General features: G+C 43.5%; 1 protein-coding gene across 7 annotated transcripts in view; it reads left to right on the forward strand.

The window, feature by feature from the left end:
• RAI14 (retinoic acid induced 14) overlaps positions 1-14,869 on the forward strand; it is a 172,254-nt gene extending 157,385 nt beyond the window's left edge. For 5 of the 7 annotated variants that reach the window (XM_055422196.2, XM_055422199.2, XM_055422201.2 and 2 more), the window contains 6 exons: positions 1,311-1,368; positions 3,787-3,905; positions 4,542-6,077; positions 7,243-7,392; positions 12,104-12,169; positions 12,978-14,869. In XM_055422196.2, coding sequence (XP_055278171.2) covers positions 1,311-1,368; positions 3,787-3,905; positions 4,542-6,077; positions 7,243-7,392; positions 12,104-12,169; positions 12,978-13,055 — 2,007 coding nt within the window. In that variant the 3' untranslated portion in view covers positions 13,056-14,869. The remainder of the gene's footprint in view (positions 1-1,310; positions 1,369-3,786; positions 3,906-4,541; positions 6,078-7,242; positions 7,393-12,103; positions 12,170-12,977) is intronic. The other 2 variants (XM_055422198.2, XM_055422200.2) reach the window with 1 other exon arrangement.
• The last annotated feature ends 5,564 nt before the right edge of the window (positions 14,870-20,433 follow it).

Consider the following 20,433-nt stretch of genomic DNA (forward strand, 5'->3'; position numbering starts at 1 on the left):
CACTCACAGATGTTTACCCAAGAGAAATTAAAATATGTCTCAAAAAGTACACAAATGTTTATAGCATCTTTTTTCAGATATCCCCAAACTAGAAATAGTCCAGATGTCTTACAACAAGTGAATGGATAATGAGATATATCTATATATAAGAGTATTACTCAGCCATAAAGAGAATGAGGTGCTGGCCAAGCAGTATCATAGATGAATCTGGAAACCATCATGCTGAATGAAAGAAGCTAGGCTCAAAGAAGTTCATCCCTTGTAGCATTCCTTTTATAGGAATTCTAGAAAATGAAAAAAAGAGTAGTGTGATTGCCTGGGAATGGCAGGGATTGGCTAATGAGGCATGACGAAACTTAAGAGGTAATGGGAATATTCTGAATCTTGATTACAGTGGTATCTTGGGTGTGTATCTGTTAAAACTCCTCAAATTAAAAGTTTTCAATGTATATACTTTATTATACTGTAATAGAGTTAAAAAATAAAAATAAGCACTTATTTTTTAAGTGAAAATAAAGCTTTTGTTATGATAAGCACTTGCCAAAAATGAGCCACTCTATTTTTAGCATTGAGCCTTTACAGAAGTTCTTTGCTGAAAAATTATCTCTCTTATCATGGTCTGTGGCTTATCTAGATAAAGCTTAGTAATTTCTGGCAAGTAACTGTATTTTGTTTTGGAATGAGAGTTTGGCTTTGAAGTTTCAAGAATTTTTCCAATATATTAAAAGACAGATATTTGAGGATACAGGTTTAGAGGAAATCTTTAAGGGACTGTCAGTCCACAGCCATAAGAATTCTTATTTCCTTATAAAATAACCTGTATTTTCCCTGACAGATCTCATTGATTACCATTTCTCTTAAAAGCAATTAATATGTTAATGGTTTATCAATAAAGTGATAAAGCTAAAAATACTTCTAATGTATTTTAGTATATTACCTAGATAAGTAAAACTTCTGTTTGTCTCTATTATGAAAGCAGTATTCACAATCTCAAGTTTTAGCACACAGCACACTAAATTAGCTATTATGTAATTTTATTATAATCTTCAAAGACTTTTTTAATATTCATGAGAAGTTTCATTTTGTAATATTTTGGGAATATATCCTTAGGAACCTCTCAATCAAAATTTTACCTCAGGGGTTAATTGCTGCTTTTATGTTCTTATATTTTAAAATATCTTCTTTCCTGGAGATAGTCTGTTTTCGTAGTAGGATCACACCAACCTGTGTAAACTCAAGGAGGAAAATTTGCTGGACTCTTGTAAAGTGTTACACTCAGGAATATATTTTAAGTCATTTTTGTGTTCCAGCAGGCTGAGATTAGTTCTATACGAGAGAACAGAGACAGACTAAGTGACAGTACTACAGGTAAGATGAAGGGGCATGTGTTTTTGTTTCCATGACTGGTCTCTGTTTCATGTCCCTTTAAGAGAGCAAAGGCCAAGGAGAGGTACCCTGTCTGGGGAAGTCAGAGGACCTTGGGCACCACCCAAACACTGCCAGTATTTCACAGTCTGATGCTGTCTACTTCAGCGGGCTTTCACCTAGATTTTAAGGAGCCCCTGAACTTGGGTATGAAAAAAGAATCTGTTTTCATCTGTTCCTAATTTAGCATTGGCACTTCCTTCAGTGATGAATATAGACAGTAAGCCCCAACAGTGTTAGCAGATCAGTTGATTTTGACACCAAGAGAACTCACAGATGGTATCATCTCCCCTTACTGTTATTACAGATACCTTGAAAGATCGTTTATAGTATCTCTACTAGAAACTATGCCAGTTATTAGACCTGCTTCTCGATCTTGTTATTTGATGGGTTACAAAAGAAGCCTGCCGATTGCTGTAGCTTATACGTTCTATTTTATGCATTTTAAGACACTGTTTTGAGATGAGGTTCACGGGCTGTGAGCTGCCCACTAGTGGCCCTCCTTGTGACCGAGCAGCAGGTTATTTCTTGAAGAGAGAGCCAACTGAGCACCTCCACGGCTGCCATATTTGAGCTTTTCTACTTTGGATTTTAAACAGACCTGAAAAGAGTGTCAGTGAAATCACATATGACCATATTGTCTTCAAGGAGGTTTGATTCATTGTATTGAGTTCATCCTGTTGCTTTACCCTTTAAGAATGTAGTACAGTACTTTCAGAATTAATTTGAAATGTGGAATAGATTATTTCAAAGGCCCCTTTTTTTGCTCCAGCATTCAATTTCTCAATCTGTTATGCATATCATATGTGTTTGGAGCACTTAACTTACAGAATTTAGACATATAAACACACTATTGACTGGGGAATTTTTGCAGAAACTAATGCTTGAGACATTAATACAACTCCAGTTAATGATGTGTTAAGAAATATTCCTAGTAGAGAACAATGTTAATATAACTGCACAACTGTTACATTGGATACTTTAAAAACCATCCATCCTATCTTAGAATTTTTGTTGCTTAGAATTACCCTCCAGCTCCCAAATCCCCTGATTCATTCCAAGCTGACCAGACTCTATGTCAAGAACACTCATAAAGCTGTAGTTTAGGCCCCAGATATCCTTAGTAAGCATTTCTGTGAAGAGATGTCATTTTGCATCCTTCCAAATTAAGACTGAAGTTTTCATCCTTGCATTAGGTTGTGAGACATTTTTTAAATAGCGGTGAAATTTGGATCAGTGCTGTTCAGAGTGTGGTCTCTAAACTGTTGCCAGTCTAAAATAAAAAAAGGGATTATTCCAGAAAGTCATCCCGCCAAGCACACTGTTTCATCCACCTGACAGTTTTTTTTTTTTCCATAGGAAGACTTTCTGGGTGAAGGAAGCAGTACATTGAATGACATTCTGGAACACATTTCTTGTCTTGTCTCAGTGAGAACTTTGAGTAGCATAGCTTTAGATGTTATTTCAGCATGATAATCAGTAGAATGTCAAACAGTTGTGGTTTACCAGCAGTGTTTATTGTGGAATTTGGAGACTCCTGTTTCATGCAGGGGTGGTCAGCAAATGCCTTAAGGAAGAGGCAGGGTCTGATGTGGGTCTTGAAGGATGCCTAAGAGTTATCCAGCCAAAGAGATGCTACAAGGGCAATCATATGGATGAAGAATTAAAGAAGCAGTCTTGTGTTGAGAATAGAGAGGGTATGAATCTGATGAAAATGGGATATTGGGGAAAGACATGATGAGTCATAAACCTGAAAAAAGTAGATTGGAGCCAGATCCGAGAGGCCTTAAATCCAGATAAAGGAAGTTGGAGATTATTTATGGAGGGAGAGCAATTAAAGCACTTGAACCAAAGGCATGACCCCATCAAAGTATGTTTTAGGGAGATTAGTCTGACAGTGTTGTTGGTACAGGCTCCATTTTCTCTAGAGGAGAGAGAAAGATTTGTTAGGAAGACGTTTGTACAGTTACCAGGTATGGTGATGAAGTCTGAACTAGGGTAATGGTCATGGGGATAAGAAGTGAACCAGATTCCAGAGATCTTTCTAAAAGGATTCATAAAGTGGGATGTATAGGGCATGGGAGGAATAAAAAACAACCGAGGTATGTCACTTAATCAAGTGAACAGAAACTGTATGACCAAATCCATCAGTTTTCAAATGAGTTTATTTGTATCTAGGCATCTAGTATTGTGCTAGAGAGTGAGGAGACCCCAGTACTTGAGAATTTCTGTTTCTCTATCCAGCTGGAGGGGGCTTTCATCCCTAGTCTGGACGAGAAAGAAAGTAAGTTTGTTAGAGGTCAGAGAAATAACAGTTAAAATTTTAAAATATTATTTTAAATTGCCTTTCTCTTTCCTAAGGTGCTGATAGCTTATTGGATGTAAGTTCTGAAGCTGACCAGCAAGATCTTCTTGTCCTATTGCAAGCGAAAGTTGCTTCTCTTACCTTACACAATAAGGAATTACAAGATAAATTACAGGTAGGTAAACAGATCACTACCACAGTCTGTTCAGTCGGGTCAAGCTATTGGATTTCTCAGGGTTAGTTGGGTATTTTGTTTTAGACACCAACACTGGTTTCTTCTTTTTAAAATATAATTACCCTTTAGCATTTTATACCTTCAAATTTGTTTCTTGAGACTTCTTCATTAATTTATTATTTTTATAAACTGGTAAATTATATAATTATATACTTAGTATGATATATGTGACGATAGCTATATGCACACCATATATGTGACTAGTCATTCATTTAGTAAGGTTGATCATTTCGCAGATTTAAGAATGTGGTAAGAAGTAGGGCAACTACAATAATATGAGAAACAAAGAAAAATTTGAGTCAGAAGCTCTGCAGCCAAAACAGGTCTTGTGTTTTTAAAGTGGCAAACATGATCTGTCCTTCGAGAGTGCAGAGCAAGCTTAGTGTCGTTAAGCCCGACTCTGTGTCCCAGACCATATTTTTTCATGGGGCAAGAGGACGCATGCAGAATGATACTGCTGCTCCCCCATAGTCAAGGTTTGGATTTGGATTTGGATTGGTTTGGATTTCCCCGATTGCAGTTGCTTGCTCATCTAACCACACCTTTGGTGTCATTGCATTCTTGCCTTCTTTCCAGGCCAGAACACCCAGGGAGGGGGAAGCAGACCTGAGCTTTGACTCTTACCATTCTACTCAAACTGACTTGGCCCCATCCCTGGGCAAACCTAGTGAAAACCCTCCTCTAGACTCCAAACCATCTCCATCTGTCATAACACATTCCTCAAGTAAATCCACTCTCGACAGTGATGTCAGAATCCAGCAACTCCAAGAGGTTTTACACGACTTGCAGAAGAGACTGGAGAGCTCTGAAGCGGAGAGGAAACAGCTGCAAGCCGAGCTCCAGACCAGGAGGACAGAATCAGTGTGCTTAAACAACGCCGAGATCTCAGAGAACGGCTCCGACCTCAGCCAGAAACTTAAGGAAACTCAGAGTAAGTACGAGGAAGCTATGAAAGAAGTCCTGAGTGTGCAGAAGCAGATGAAGCTGGGCCTGGTCTCACCGGAAAGCGTGGACACTTATTCGCACCTGCATGAGCTGAGGATCACCGAGGAAGAAATGGACATGCTCAAGCGGGACCTCCAGGGCGCCCTGGAAGAAAGTGAACGAAATAAAGAGAAAGTGAGAGAATTAGAGGAGAAGCTGGCAGAAAGGGAGAAAGAGGCCGTTATTCAGCCACCAAGGGAGGAGTACGAGGAAATGAAAAGTTCCTATTGCATGGTGATTGACAATATGAATAAGGAGAAAGCATTTTTGTTTGAGAAATATCAAGAAGCACAAGAAGAAATCACAAAACTGAAAGATACATTGAAAAATCAGATGACTCAGGAGGCGGGTGACGAAGCTGAGGATATGAAAGAGGCCATGAACAGGATGATCGATGAACTCAACAAGCAGGTGAGTGAGCTGTCCCAGCTATACAAAGAAGCCCAGGCAGAGCTGGAGGATTACCGGAAGAGGAAGTCTCTAGAAGATGTCACAGCTGAATATATCCATAAAGCGGAGCATGAGAAGCTGATGCAAGTGACCAACGTATCCAGAGCGAAGGCCGAAGAGGCACTGTCCGAAATGAAGTCTCAGTATTCAAAAGTGCTGAATGAGCTGACCCAGCTCAAACAGTTGGTAGACGCACAGAAAGAGAACTCTGTCTCCATCACGGAGCATTTGCAAGTGATAACCACTCTGCGTACCACTGCCAAAGAGATGGAGGGAAAAATAAGCAGTCTGAAAGAGCAGCTGGCGAGCAAGGAAGGGGAGGTTACGAAGCTGGAGAAACAGCTGCTAGAGGAGAAGGCTGCCATGACCGATGCGATGGTGCCCCGGTCTGCCTACGAGAAGCTCCAGTCGTCTTTGGAAAGCGAAGTGAGTGTGTTGGCCTCAAAATTAAGGGATTCCGTGAAAGAGAAAGAGAAGGCCCATTCAGAGGTTGCCCAGATTAGAAGTGAGGTCTCGCAAATGAAAAGGGAAAAGGAAAACATTCAGACTCTCTTGAAATCCAAAGAGCAGGAAGCAAATGAACTTCTGCAAAAATGCCAGCATGCTCAGGAAGAACTCGCCGAAATGAAGAGACATTCTGAGAGCTCCTCAAAACTGGAAGAGGATAAAGACAAGAAGGTTGGTGAGACTGTTGCTACTGAATTTCTAGCAAACCCTTGTGCTTTGAACCTTCATTTACTGAAGTTAGCATTTTTAGTATTTGTTAGCACTAAGCTATTGTGAAAGCGCTAAGGCTCCACACAGGACTCCATCTGTTCCCAGCGCCACATTAAAAATAGTAGGGTGGACATTTATTTAAAAAGAGAGTGAGAAAGCACCCATCTACTACTTCCCTCACACCAGAGTATTTTCAAATGTGTGGTACGTATTTTCCCCTTAAAAATTATTTTACAGAAGCTCTGCCAAGTGTCAGGGGCCAGAAGAACCCACCAGCTGAGAAGTATTTGTGGTCCATCTTAAACTTCTACTCTGTTGGAATCCAGACAGATTTCCTCTGTCATATGGAAAATCAATTATTGCCAGACTTGATACTGCTTCCCTAAACCCCATGAGCTTTCCCTTGAGTCAGTTTAAAAGCCCTCCCTGGTCCTCATTTTCAAAGGTGTGTGACAGGAGAGAAAGGGAGGAATCTGGGGGAGCCAGGCAACTCGAGATGGGCTGAGCATGGAGGAAGGCAGAGTCAGGGGAGTAGTGAAGCATACATCTGTGCTTGGATCTGCTCTGTGTGCCCAGATGCCCAGTCTCCTGGGTTAGATGTTCTGAATGGCATTCACTAGAGAATTATTTATCTTTTATTCCTTTATTATAATGAATGTTTCCAAAAGACCTTCCAAAGCCATGGGGGTGGGGATTGTCTTCACTGCAAGGTAGGATATCAGAGATACCAGGGTTCCCAGAACTTATTTCGGATTGCCTATGGCAGCAATAGGGAACAAAGCCTAGCTGGCTCCAAATACAGAATACCTGAAATTCTGTTTTTGATTTATTTTTTTTAATAGTCCCTCATCTTAAGGGTGAAAGAAGGGAATCCACATAACAGCTGTTGTTACCTTCATGGCCCCAAGCACAGTCTCATTCCGGGGCTCTTGTCTGCATAGGATTGTTGGTTTCCCTGACTCTTACCTGTTTTTGTTTCATTATATGGCTTTTCTCTGAAAAATTAAGAAAAGGGATTGCTTCAGGCCCAGAGGCCAGTCGAGGCTGTGTTCCCAGTGGAGGAACAGCTGGCGTTTTGCCTCTGCGGGTGCCTTCTCTCCTGATAAGAGCTTTCCTTTCTCGCTAGATAAATGATATGTCCAAGGAAGTCACCAAGTTGAAGGAGGCCCTGAACAGCCTCTCGCAGCTCTCCTACTCTGCCAGCTCCTCCAAGAGGCAGAGCCAGCAGCTGGAGGCACTGCAGCAGCAGGTGAAACAGCTGCAGAACCAGCTGGCGGTGAGTGGGCCTGTTTCCACGGCTGGCTGGGGCGGGTGGGGTTGGGGGACAGGTGGGAGCGAGCAGAAAGCTGCCCAGCCTAAAGAGTGTCGTGCTTCAGTGAGCAGTTGACTAAAGACCTTTAGGTGAGGGCCAGAGAGGGAGCTGGTGGGTTTCCCAGTCATTGCCTGCAATGAGAATGGGTTCCCTGTGTCACTGGGGAGGGAGGAGTCAGTGGGATAGTGGCAGGAGCCTTCTTGTCTTGTTCCCTCTTCCGCTCACTTGCTCTCCTTTCTCTGTTTTTCTGCTTCAGTAGTTACCGTCTCTGGCAGCGGCTCGAGATGTTTCTTATTAGGGGGCCAGGGTGTCTGGTGGTTGTATATCCACATGTCTGAAGCTGCTTCTTGGCCCCTCTCCTGATTTCACCCAGTAAAGCTCTTTCACGTCTGTACTTGTTTCTGGTGGCTGTTATAATAGAGCAACAGAAACTTGGTTTAAAACAACACAGATTTATAACTGACAGTCCTGGAGATCACAAGTTCAGAAAAATCAGTTTCACAACAGTAAAGTCGAGGTCTCAGCAGGGCTGGTTCCTTCTCAAGGCTCTTGGGGAGAATCTGGTTGTCTTTTCTAACTTCTGGAGGCTGCCTGCTTTCCTTGGCTTGTGGCCCCTCTCTCATCTGCAGAGCACATCACTCCAGCCTCTGGTTCTGTCCTTCCACCTCCTTCTTCCACCTTTGACCTTTTTGCCTCCTCTTATAGGACCCTGGAAAATCCCATGGACGGAGGAGCCTGATAGGCTCCAGTCCATGGAGTCGCTAAGGGTCGGACACGACTGAGCGACTTCACTTTCACTTTTCACTTTCATGCTTTGGAGAAGGAAATGGCAACCCACTCCAGTGTTCTTGGCTGGAGAATCCCAGGGACGGGGGAGCCTGGTGGGCTGCTGTCTATGGGGTCGCACAGAGTCGGACACGACTGAAGCGACTTAGCAGCAGCAGCAGCAGCACAGGACCCTAGTAATCATATTTAAGGTTCACCCAGATAATCAGTATAATCTTTCTTTCCATCTCAAGATCCTTAATCTAAAGGGTCCCTTTTGACTGATAGGTAACATTTATAGATTCTAGGGATTAGGACATGGGCATCTTTGGAGGGCCTGTCAGGTTGAGAGACTGAGAGGCCAGGGTGGTGGGTGGTTCATCCACGTGGATACTGAAGTCAGCCAAGCGATGACAGAAGCAGGACCAGAAAGGAAGACAGCGGTCAGAAGACAGAGCTATAGAATTTGTAAAGTTTTAGTTGTTGCGTGCTCACTCAGTTGTGTCCGACTCTTTGTCACCCTGTGGACTGTAGTCCCCCAGGCCCCTCTGTCCACGGGATTTTCCAGGCAAGAGTACTGGAGTGGGATCCATTTCCTCCTCCATCTCCTCCACCAAGGGATTGAACCCGAGTCTCCAGCATCTTCTGCACTGGCAGGGGCATTCTTTACCACTGAGCCATCTGGGAAGCCCTTTAGTTGATGAGGGTATGTGATGCTTTCTACATGAAGACTAGGTTACTCTGGACTGTTGCTGCTTTCCATTTACATGAACTTGGATTTTGTGATTTCTTCAGTACAGATCAATACTAGTGGATTCAGGTTTCTATAGTCCTTACTCCATCTGGCCACAAAGTTCAAAACCAGCTTTTTTATGTTACCAGCTCCAGCTCTAGCAGTGGAGTAGTAGTCAGGGAAGGAGAAGATGCTCTTGACTGTTTTGCAGGTCATTTTTCTGATAAGTGGTTATCACAGACTCATAGAGTACTATATCTAACGGTTTATCTAGTCATTCTTACAATTATCCAACATGCATTTAATGCGGTTCTATGTATCAGTACCCTTATGGCAGAAAGTGAAGAGGAACTAAAAAGCCTCTTGATGAAAGTGAGAGAGGAGAGTGAAAAGGTTGGCTTGAAGCTCAACATTCAGAAAACAAAGATCATGGCATCTGGTCCCATCACTTCATGGGAAATAGATGGGGTAACAGTGGAAACAGTGTCAGACTTTATTTTTTGGGGCTCCAAAATCATTGCGGATGCTGATTGCAGCCATGAAATTAAAAGACGCTTACTCCTTGGAAGGAAAGTTATGACCAGCCTAGATAGCATATTCAAAAGCAGAGACATTACTTTGCCAACAAAGGTCTGTCTAGTCAAGGCTATGGTTTTTCCAGTGGTCATGTATGGATGTGAGAGTTGGACTGTGAAGAAAGCTGATCACCGAAGAATTGATGCTTTTGAACTGTGGTGCTGGAGAAGACTCTTGAGAGTCCCTTGGACTGCAAGGAGATCCAATCAGTCCATTCTAAAGGAGATCAATCCTGGGTGTTCATTGGAAGGACTGATGCTAAAGCTGAAACTCCAATACTTTGGCCACCTCATGCGACGAGCTGACTCACTGGAAAAGAGACTGAAGCTGGGAAGGATTGGGGGCAGGAGGAGAAGGGGACGACAGAGAATGAGATGGTTGGATGGCATCACCGACTTGATGGACATGAGTTTGCGTGAACTCCGGGATTTGGTGATGGACAGGGAGGCCTGGCGTGCTGTGATTCATGGGGTCGCAAAGAGTCAGACACGACTGAGTGACTGAACTGAACTGAACTGATGTATCAGTAATGTACCAGGTGTCCATGATATAAAAATGAATAAGACACAGTCCCTGATTTCATGGAATATAATGACTTTCTGTGTACTCACTGTGGTTAGCATTCGTTGAGAGATGACTAGCACTGTGGTGTAGAAAAGCAATGTGCATAGCCAATCTGTGTAAGTCTTGGAAGGCTTCCTGCAGGAAGTGATGCTTGTACTGAATCTTAGATGAATAGGAGGCAGCAAGGATGTGGCATTTAGATGTCCCATGGTAGCTGTAGCAAGCACAGTTTCAATAGAGTGGAGGTGTGGACGGCTAGAGGCTGACTGCTGGAGAAGTGACTAAGGAGCTAGGTATCTGCAGGAGCTGAAGAGAAACAGTGGGAGGCAGGGGAAGCCTAATGCAGATTTGCTAGAAAGACAGGAGATGGTGGTGGGGGAGTGGGATGCTTTCAACTGAGATCTTGGAGATAATGACTGAGGCAGGGAGGTAGCCATAAGAGTGAGTGGCTGGAAGGAAGAGAAACGGGTCATGAAGCTGAGGTTGAGGGACTGAGAGGCCAGGGTGGTGGGTGGTTCATCCACGTGGTTACTGAAGTCAGCCAAGTGATGACAGAAGCAGGACCGGAAAGGAAGACAGTGATCAGAAGACAGAGCTTAAATGATGGAGTGGAGGGAACCAAGAGGTGGGAGGAATCAGCAGAGAGAGCTACCAAGTATACTTCCTAGTGGCATGAACTTCAAAGATCGAGGTTTCCAAGGTTGTCCTTGAATGGGAAGGATACTTCATATCTGACAATGATGGGAAGGAGGTAAGAAGAGATACTAATGGACTTCAGTTGATTTTTTAAGTGATCCATATGTGATAGTTTCGATTTCCATCAGGAAATAGGAAGAAAGGCCTCTTCTTAGAAGAGTTAAGAGCCGAGTTGAGATCCTTGAAATAGTCACTGAGAGGAAGTGGAATAATATCTCAGCAAGAAGAAATAAAAGCATTAACAGCTGTGCTGAGGGGCCTTTGAGATTGGGGTCATCACCCTGTTTACCGCCTCAGTATACTGACAACTAAATCGCTGAATTCCCCAGGGATTATATACTGGACACACAGTAGGTAATCAACAACTCTTTTTATAAGACTACATTTAAAAAATTAATAAATATTTGGTCATTGTAAAAAAGTTGAAAGATTAAAAAAAAAAGAATCTCTGAAGAAGCTACTCTAGATACACATTGTCTGTAATTTAACCACTCAGAGACAGTAACTGCATTTGATGTAGTTCCTTGCACTGTTGTTTACTTTGTGTGAATACATTTGTCTAAGTATGCGTACATATATTTGTTTAAACAAACATGGGATTATCATTATCAACTACTTTTTACAGGAATTTTCTTCTGGAGTTGACATATGCTAAGATATGAAATAGATTTTTTCCCCTAAAAATATTGACAAGTGTTCCAAACCACACACACCATCAAGTCCACGGCAATTTCAAAAACTTCCTATGCTAGTTGCTGGAAGGAATCACTAGGGTAGCATTTGGCCACAGCCTTCTCCTAGGGTTTTTTTTTAAGGTCTCCTAAGCCCCTGATGGAGAAGGCACCCCACTCCAGTACTCTTGCTTGGAAAATCCCATGGACGGAAGAGCCTGGTAAGGCTGCAGTCCATGGGGTCACTGAGAGTTGGACATGACTGAGCGACTTCGCTTTCACTTTTCACTTTCATGCGTTGGAGAACGAAATGACAACCCACTCCAGTGTTCTTGCCTGGAGAATCCCAGGGACAGGGGAGCCTGGTGCGCTGCCATCTATGGGGTTGCACAGAGTCGGACATGACTGAAGCAACTTAGCAGCAGCAGCAGCAAGCTGTGGTTCAGATGGTAAAGAATCTGCCTGCAATGCTGGAGACCTGGGTTTAATCCCTGGGTTGGAAAGATCCCCTGGTGAAAGGAATGACAACCTATTCCGGTATTCTTGCCTGGAGAATTCCATGGGTAAAGGAGCCTGGTGGGCTCCAGTCCATGGGATCTCAAGAGTCAGACACGACTAAGTGACTCACACACAACAAGCTCTTGAACAGTGTCAAATTGTCTCTTTCTAGGAATGCAAGAAACAACACCAGGAAGTGATATCTGTTTACAGGATGCATCTTCTGTACGCTGTGCAGGTATGATGTCTGGGGATCATAGAGAGACACCACAGCAGGGCTTGTCCAGAACCCCGTCCTGAAACTAGCAGAATGGATGAGAATTTGAAGAGATGGATTTTCAATGGAAAGCTTTTTCAAATACCTTCTGCTTTGCTTTGGATTTTGTGTCGGGAGCCCCTTCCCCTGTTAATGGGGAGCTGCCTCCTTTGTTGGCTGCTGAATGAGGAGGTGGCCATTGCACACCCCCTGCCCCCACCTAATCAGGAGAAGGAGTCTGGGGGTTACTTTCTGCGCTTGAGGATATTCACTGAGCCGTTGGTGCCCTTGCAGTCCTGGGACGGTCGGTGTTCTGACTAGCTGGGCTCTCATTTGCTGTTAAGGCTCTAGAAACCCTTTGTTGAGGGCTCTGCTGGGAGACCCAGCCTCCTGTCCTCTGGAGGAAAAAGATCAGGGCCTTCGCTTTGCCTCAGTTCCTCCTAGAAATGTGGGAATGGGTAGGGCTCATATTTCCTGGGAAGATCGAGGGGGACAGCTAAGGGCTTCTGCCTGCCAGTCATCTCACTCCCTAGGTGAGGCAGTGCCAGGATTTAGGTTCTAATGAGTGTCATTTTAAACCTTTTTGACATTCACCTTTCTGACACGCATTCAGCCTCCCCTCTGCCCCCATTGTTTTCTGCATTTTGACGCTCCTGTGGGACAGCAGCCTCTGCCTTTTTTATTCATCTCCTTCCTCACCACCCCCCACCCCCAGCGTCCCACGTGAGTTGTGTCCAAGGCATGATATCATGGGTTATTCTAATGAGTGTCTTGTGTTGGAATTTCCTAGGGCCAGATGGATGAAGATGTCCAAAAAGTACTGAAGCAAATCCTTACCATGTGTAAGAACCAGTCCCAGAAGAAGTAAAGTGGATTCCTTGGCAGGACACTGGCCCCTTGTTGTCCCCCCTTTGTGTTACATCCGGAGTTGTCGGCAGCCACTGCCATTGTTCTCATTCGTGGTATCACTGTGACCCTTATCATAGAACTTCTTCCCTTTCCAGAGACTTCTGAGGACAGGTCCCTGGAGAAGACTGTCCCCCTTAGAACCGCTGCGAGACTTCAGAGCAGCAGAGGGGAAAGATGCTGTCACCCCCCGCTTCTGATCCAGAGCTGGGATCAGTCACGCCCAGGAGTCTGGTCCTGGACTGGCAGCGGGGTATCTTCCCTGGTACCTGCCTAGCTAAGGGGCTCCATGGCTGCATGACACGTTGATGCTCCATGCAGCCATGCTTCTGCTCCTACACTTGGGCCGTGCCATTCAGCAGAGCAGGGTTCTCTTTACCGTTGGTTTCCTACCCCCACAAACACGACTTAATTTCTAACCAAATTAGTATGACACTAGTTATGCACTGTGTGCTTAAGATCCTTTATCGTGATATCCTGTGGATTTAAAAACTTTAATTCCATCTTTTTTCCCCATCTGCCTTATATTTCTCACCACCCTGCCTGTCAATCTTACAGTCAGATGAGCACTATTAACTTAAATATGAAGTTTAAAAACAAAAGCAAATTGTCCTTAAAAGTTCTTTCTTAAGTACATCTCTGACGTGTTGCAAATTTTCTATGCAAACTTGCCTCCTGCTGTTTGTTATCCACGAAGCTCAGGAAATCCAAACATTTGTGTTTCGACAAGGGACAGTAAACTGTGTGTTTACAGCCAAAAGAAATGCCTCATAGTTTTTAACCTCAATTTTTTAAAGGTGTTTTTTTTTTTCCTGTACAATATTTTTATTGGCTCTTAAAGATGTTTTCATATCTAAATCCCTAAGTAAGTGAAATTTACATTAGACTATATTAACAAAGTATTTTTTAGGTAATCATGCTTAAGACTTTATATATGTAACTTTTTCCTCCACGTTTTCAGCTATAGCAGAAGGTGGTTATATATTCCACTCAAAATGAGCTGCCACCAACACCCGTAGACTTTCTGCCATTGTGTTCTTAGACTGTAGCATGTCTTTACATATAGTAAATCCTCTTTAGCCCATTGACTATTTCTGAGTGCCCCAACTCTACCAGCACCTGTAAATTACCTCGGGAAGGATTGTTGAGTACCAGTGGGTTTTTCAACTTTGAAAAAAAAAAAATCCTGGTAAAACATGGGTGCCTCGCCGAGGTCTGGGGAAAAAACATCTCTGTTCCCTCTACTTTCAGGTTAAAAATGTTTCTGACTTGCTTGCAGCTTCCTTTATGGCCTTGATCTTATGGAGGGATGTAAACTGAAGACAGACGTCTCTAGCGTATGGAACTGTTAAGTGTAGGCCAGCTCTGACGGGGCTGCCTGCGCTCAGAGGCCGTTTGGCAGCCCTGTGCTGAATGAGGGCCAACGACAGCGAAGCAGAAATGGCTTTCGAACTTGGTGTTACTTTTCTTAAGTCGTTTATAGTTCAGCAATTTCGAACATGCTCCAAAGAAAAATGTGAAAGGACTGTCTGTCACAGCACTTAAGAAAACACAAAACCACCCCCCCCACCCCCACAGAAATGCTGCAGAGTGTAAAACTTGAGACATTTTGTAGGACGCCTGACAAAGTGTAGCCTTTTATCTTGTTTCAGGATGCATATTTATTTCAAGTACTCTGGTTAAATACTGAAGTTACATGCTGTAGTTTAGCATTTTGCCTTTGTAATTTACAGAAAAGTATTGCAGAAAATAAACTTTTGTTTCGTTTTGCATCTCCCTTGTTGATTTTGGGCTCCTTCATTAGCACGCCCTGTAAGGCTTCTGAAGATCAGTTCAGGAGCACTTCAGGGCGATGGTTTTTATACCCTGTGTCATGTTCAGCAGGTGGCCATTGTCTGCAGTCTCTCACGCAACATGTCATACCATTCCCGTCTTCTAGCTCCTGCGACCACCTTGAACTCTGCCCCAATCATCAGCCACTTTTGGACACTTGCATCACAGTTATTTCATTGAAAATTGCCTCTCAGTTGATCTGTAGTCTTTTTTTTTTTTAACTATTTAAAAGCCTCCATTAGATTTTTTTTTTCTCTTCTATTTTGAAAAAGTAAAAAATGTATGCTAAGTCCCTTCAGCCCTGTCTGACTCTTTGTGACCCTATGGACTGTAGCCTGCCAGGCTCCTCTGTCCATGGGATTCTCCAGGCAAGAATAATGAAGTGGGTTGCCACGCCCTCCTCCAGGGGATCTTCCTGACCCAGGGATCGAACCTGTGTCTCTCATGTCTCCTGCATTGACAGGTGGGTTCTTTACCACTAGTACCACCTGGGAAGCCTAAATACATACACATAGTTTATTTTTAAAAAGTCAGATACATTATCCTGTCACATTACAAAGTTAATTCATTCCTGAAAAAAACTGTAGGGTGAATTCTTGCAGGTTGAAATCATAATTAAAACACTGGATGACAATGAAATGGGTGCAGTTATTTAAGTAGCTCACATTCTTCATAGCACAGTGTAACAAGGCCATCTCCCTTTGCTCACAACACAGTTCTGCTGCCTCTCAGCTCCTGCTGCCAAGGCATACCATAATACTAGACTGAACCCTTGCTCACCTCCTCCCTCTGAAAAGAAAAAGGACAAAAGATACCAATGAAAATAATGCAAAAATATAATGTCTGAGGCTACTGTTATTTTAAATTATCAAGTGCATGCTCCCTAAAAAGAGCTTACCTCGACAGAGGCCAACCATTCAACTCAGAAAATAATTTCTTGGGGAAACTCAAATGAGGACTTAACCTAGATAAATCCAAACCAGGCTTCTTAAATGGAAAGAACTGTCATATGCCAAAGGCAGGGTAAGAAAAGAAACAGTCATCCCTTGATGATTATGTATCACGGTATAATTGTAGGATAAATCAGATAAACTGAAAGTAAATCTCTCCTTCTGATCCTTAGTTGACCTCCCCAGAAGCAACAGCTATTTAATTTCCTGAATGACTTAAGATAGTCTGTGTCTATATGTATTGGATCTTAATGAACATTTTGGCCACCTTTTACTTTCCTCTTTAAATATGGAAACTTCATTCATTCTTTAGGACCATACTTTTTACACCTAAAATACCCAAGATTTCTCTTTGTCAGCACACAAATCTCATCCTTTTTAACTGCTGCATAATGTTTCATAGTATAATTGTGCTGTATTTTATTAAACTCGCTCCTCATTGATGGGCATTTAGTCTGCTTCCAGTATTTTACAGGCCTAAAACTGATGTGATGACTGCTGTGTATAAATGTCTGTACGTGTATGTGTGAGCATCGTTTGGGTAATTTTCAAATTGTGCATTTGCACACGGGCTTCCATCAGGTAATACAGGAATGCAGAGAAGGAAAAAGTAAAATAGCGTGTGGATCATCGCAGTCAGCGAGAAAGAATGGCCTTTTTCTTCACATGGGTTACGTAAGAGTCATCAACTTGTTTTTCTTACGTAAACTTACAGGCTGACTCCAAAGCCTTTAATAATTCAACTGACCAATCTTAAGATCAACACATGATATGCTGTGTGGGGAAAATGCTCCCAAAATATGTTGACGCGTGACCTTTTGCCATGTGGCATAACTGGAATGCTGGGTGCTGACAGCAGTTGAAACACCACCCAGCCAAGATGGGGGTGATGTAAGGTTTAAACGGCAGAGACTGAGCTGAAAAAAGCAATAGATAGAGGCATTCACGGGAGCAGTTTCTGTTTACCTGCTCAGGGCAGAGAACTGTCAAGCATTCAGGGAGTGTGTGGCATATTTGTGAAGCAAAGCACAAAAGCGCGTCGGTGACAGTCGCCATAATTGGGCCAACAGGAGCTGGGAGAGGGAGCAATCAATGTGGGTGGGTTCCAGTAGATGAAAAGGCTCCTTTGAGGAGTAAATCCTCAAGAGATGGAGGTAGGTAGAAGGGAAGAGTCATTTCTGCACAGTCACTATAAGCCAAGCCCTAAAGATGGGAAGAAACTATTTCAAGAATGGTGACTGTATGTACCAGATCGTTAGTGGAGAATGTGGAGGAGGGGGGAGAGGAGCAAGACACGGTCAAATAATGTAGGATTTAACAAAGGAGAAGGGTAGTAAGAGTTATCTGTGTGTCATCATCAGATGTTTTTAAACCTGTACATTTAAATCAGGTTAAACACACTCTTCATAGGCAGAATAACACCCTCCCAAAGAGGCTCATGTCCCAATTCCTGAGAATTTAAGTAGTTTATGTTATATGGCAAAGGAAAATTAAGTTCTCAGATGGAATTAAAGTTGTTCATCAGCTGACCTGATTAGCCTGATACAGAGATTATCCTGGGTTATCTGGATGAGCCTGCTGTAATCAAAAGGCTCTTGTCAAGCAGAGGAAGGAGTCAGAGATTTAAAGATGCTATACTGCTGACTGTCAAGATGGAAGAAGAGCCGAGAACCAAGGAAGGTGGGTGGTTTCAAGAAGCTGGAAAAGGCAAGAAAACAATTCTCGCTGAGAGCCTCTAGCCCAGCCATGGTCATTGCAGACTTTTGACCTCCAAAAGAAGGAGATAATAAATTTCTGTCATTTTAAGCTGTTAAGTTTGTGATGACTCGTTACAGCAGCAAGACAAAACAGAGGCCAGAACCTCTAATAATGGGGAGTTCCTGAAGATGACGCAGTTTACTGTTATTGAATATGAATAATAAGCCAGGCACTCTGCTGGATGCTAAAGGCTCAGTGGTGAATATAAAGCTCCTGCTCACAGGACCTCACATCGCCACCAAGCAGACATTCCATGTTCACTGGATGGGTGGGTAGGTGGAGATTTAGATGGACGAATTGCTTATAAGGCCCTGCATCATGATCTCCTCTTAGGCTGACTCATTCTCCTGTCTCTCTTCCTCTCCACGTATTTACTTTTGGCTGTGCTGGGTCTTCGTTGCTGCGTGCGGGCTCTCTCTGGTTTTGGCAAACGGGCTGCTCTCCAGTTGCAGTGCATGGGCTTCTGTTTGGGTGGCTTCACTTGTTGCAGAGCATGGGCTCCAGGGTGCGTGGGCTCCGTAGTTGTGGCACACAGTTTCAGTGGCATGTGGAATCTTCTTGGGCTAGGGCTAGAACTAGGTGTCCTCTCCTGTGTCCCTGGCATTGGCAGGTGGATCCCTAACCACTGCACCACCAGGGAAGTCCTCTTTCTCTCATTCTTAGTTGAACATCGATTAAATTTGCTCTGTCCCCGGGCCTTTGCGCTTGCTATTATCATCCTATAATGCTCTTCTTGACATGTGCCTGATTTGCTCCCTTATTTCCTGTGGTCCCTCCTCAATGCCACCTTGTCAGAGAAGCCCTCCTTAACAACCCTGTATACACCAGCACAGCCCTCCCCACCTGCCCACATCACTTTCTAGATCCCTTGCAGGTCTTTGTTTTCCTTTGTATAATTTGTTACTTTCATGTAAGGTGGTTCATCCCTTTCCCAAAGCTGGACCCCTTAGCAGGGGCCTGAGACCATCTGAAAGGGTTTCTCCTAATTCACACAATGCGTGCTCAGTCACTTCAGTCGTGTCTGACTCTGCGACACCATGGACTGTAGCCAGCCAGGCTCCTCTGTCCATGGGATTCTCCAGGCAAGAATACTGGAGTGGGTTGCCATTTCCTTCTCCATAATTCACACAAAGTTGCTGCCTATTCCCTAAGCCACCTGCCTTTTTCTAACTTGCAGAGACATCGGTGCTTACTAGCAGCCCTATGTTTTTCTTCACCTGGTAGAACAGAAGCTCCAGGAGAGCAAAATCTTCATTGCTTTGCCTGCTGTTGCTTGCCTAAGGCTTAAAAAGAGCAGTGTCAAGCACATGGTAGGCATTCAGTAGGTATTTTTCCTTAAAGGACGGACAGATACATGGAGAAACTCCCACGTAAATGGAGTGCAAACAGCCTTATGTGTGTGACTATGAGACCACGGATGGGACACCAAGGGAAGAAAGACATCCAACCCTGCCTTGAGAGGCCAGAAAATGTGTTTTAAGAAATTACACAGTCCATGAGAAAGTTTATTTGGATTTCCTTGTCCTCAAGTTTCACAGTTCCTGGGTTTGGAACAATCGAGATAATCACATTTGGTTGGGGATTGGAAGACTCCAGAAGGAACCATCTACACATGGTTGGTTCCTCTGTGATTTCTGCAATAGCGATGCTTAATCAGGATAAAGGGAGGAACTCTGAGTGAACAGACTGTATTAATAAAAGCACTGTCCCGGATTACTGGCATTTCAATTCAGAGACAGTAAACAGAACTGAAGGCACCTACTATTGAGACAGAAGGGAAAGGGCGGGACACAAATGCTTGATGTGGAGTGAGGCTGTTGGGATGAATAAAGACCAGCTGGAACCAGCTGAAACCAAGGTGGCCTTAAGAGTGGCTGGGTCATGGATCTTTAGCTCATTATACCTTCATTGTAATACTAGAAATCACTCCCCTTATGCCATGCCAGTTCCAACGTGGGCCATAAAAGGCCAAAAAGTGGGCAGTGGCCCAGTTCCCAGGAAATCCCTACACTGGTGGCTCAGACGGTAAAGAATCTGCCTGCAATGCAGGAGACCCAGGTTGGGAAGATCCCCTGGAGAAGGGAATGGCAACACACTTCACTATTCTTGCCTGGGAAGTCCCATGGACTGAGGAGCCTGGTGGGCTACAGTCCATGCGATCACAAAGAGTCAGACACGACTGAGCGACTAACACTTCCTGAAATAGCAAGATTCCTCTCTATGAAATTACTTAGACTATAAAATCCTATGGCCCCAGGCCCTGAGGTCGCTCTCTCTGAGCCGACTGCATTCTACCTATGGAATGTGTATCTCTCTAAATAAATTTGCTTTCCTTTTACTGTGGGTTGCTCTTGAATCCTCTCTTGCACTAAGCCAAGAACCCTCGCTTGGCAGTCCATCCTAAGGATTCCTGCAGACTCCAGGACGTGGTGATATTTTCCTCTCCTGCAGCTCCATAACTAAGCTTACATTTGTAGCCAAGGCTGAAATGCAAGAAAAGAAAAAAAGTCACAGAGGTTTAGAACTCTAAAGTTCTTCTCATCTGATTTCTAATTTTACAGATGAGGGCAACATGCTTCTGGTTAGAACTAATTAAATGGAGACGGCACCAGTGTTGGCTTTAGGAATGAGAATTCAGTGGCTGTTCCAGCACCTCACTTCCCCTCACAAGGACCAGCAAAGCAAGTGTTCAGGAAAGAGAAGTTATATTCATTACTCTTGGAAACAATCTCATAGGCACTTGCTACAATGACAGAACATTAAAATTCTTCAATCCAAGGAAGACCAACTTGTAACAAG

The sequence above is a fragment of the Moschus berezovskii genome, chromosome 18 (assembly GCF_049115385.1).
Source record: "Moschus berezovskii isolate FMDL1 chromosome 18, NW_MosBer_1.0, whole genome shotgun sequence".
Classification (NCBI taxonomy): domain Eukaryota; kingdom Metazoa; phylum Chordata; class Mammalia; order Artiodactyla; family Moschidae; genus Moschus; species Moschus berezovskii.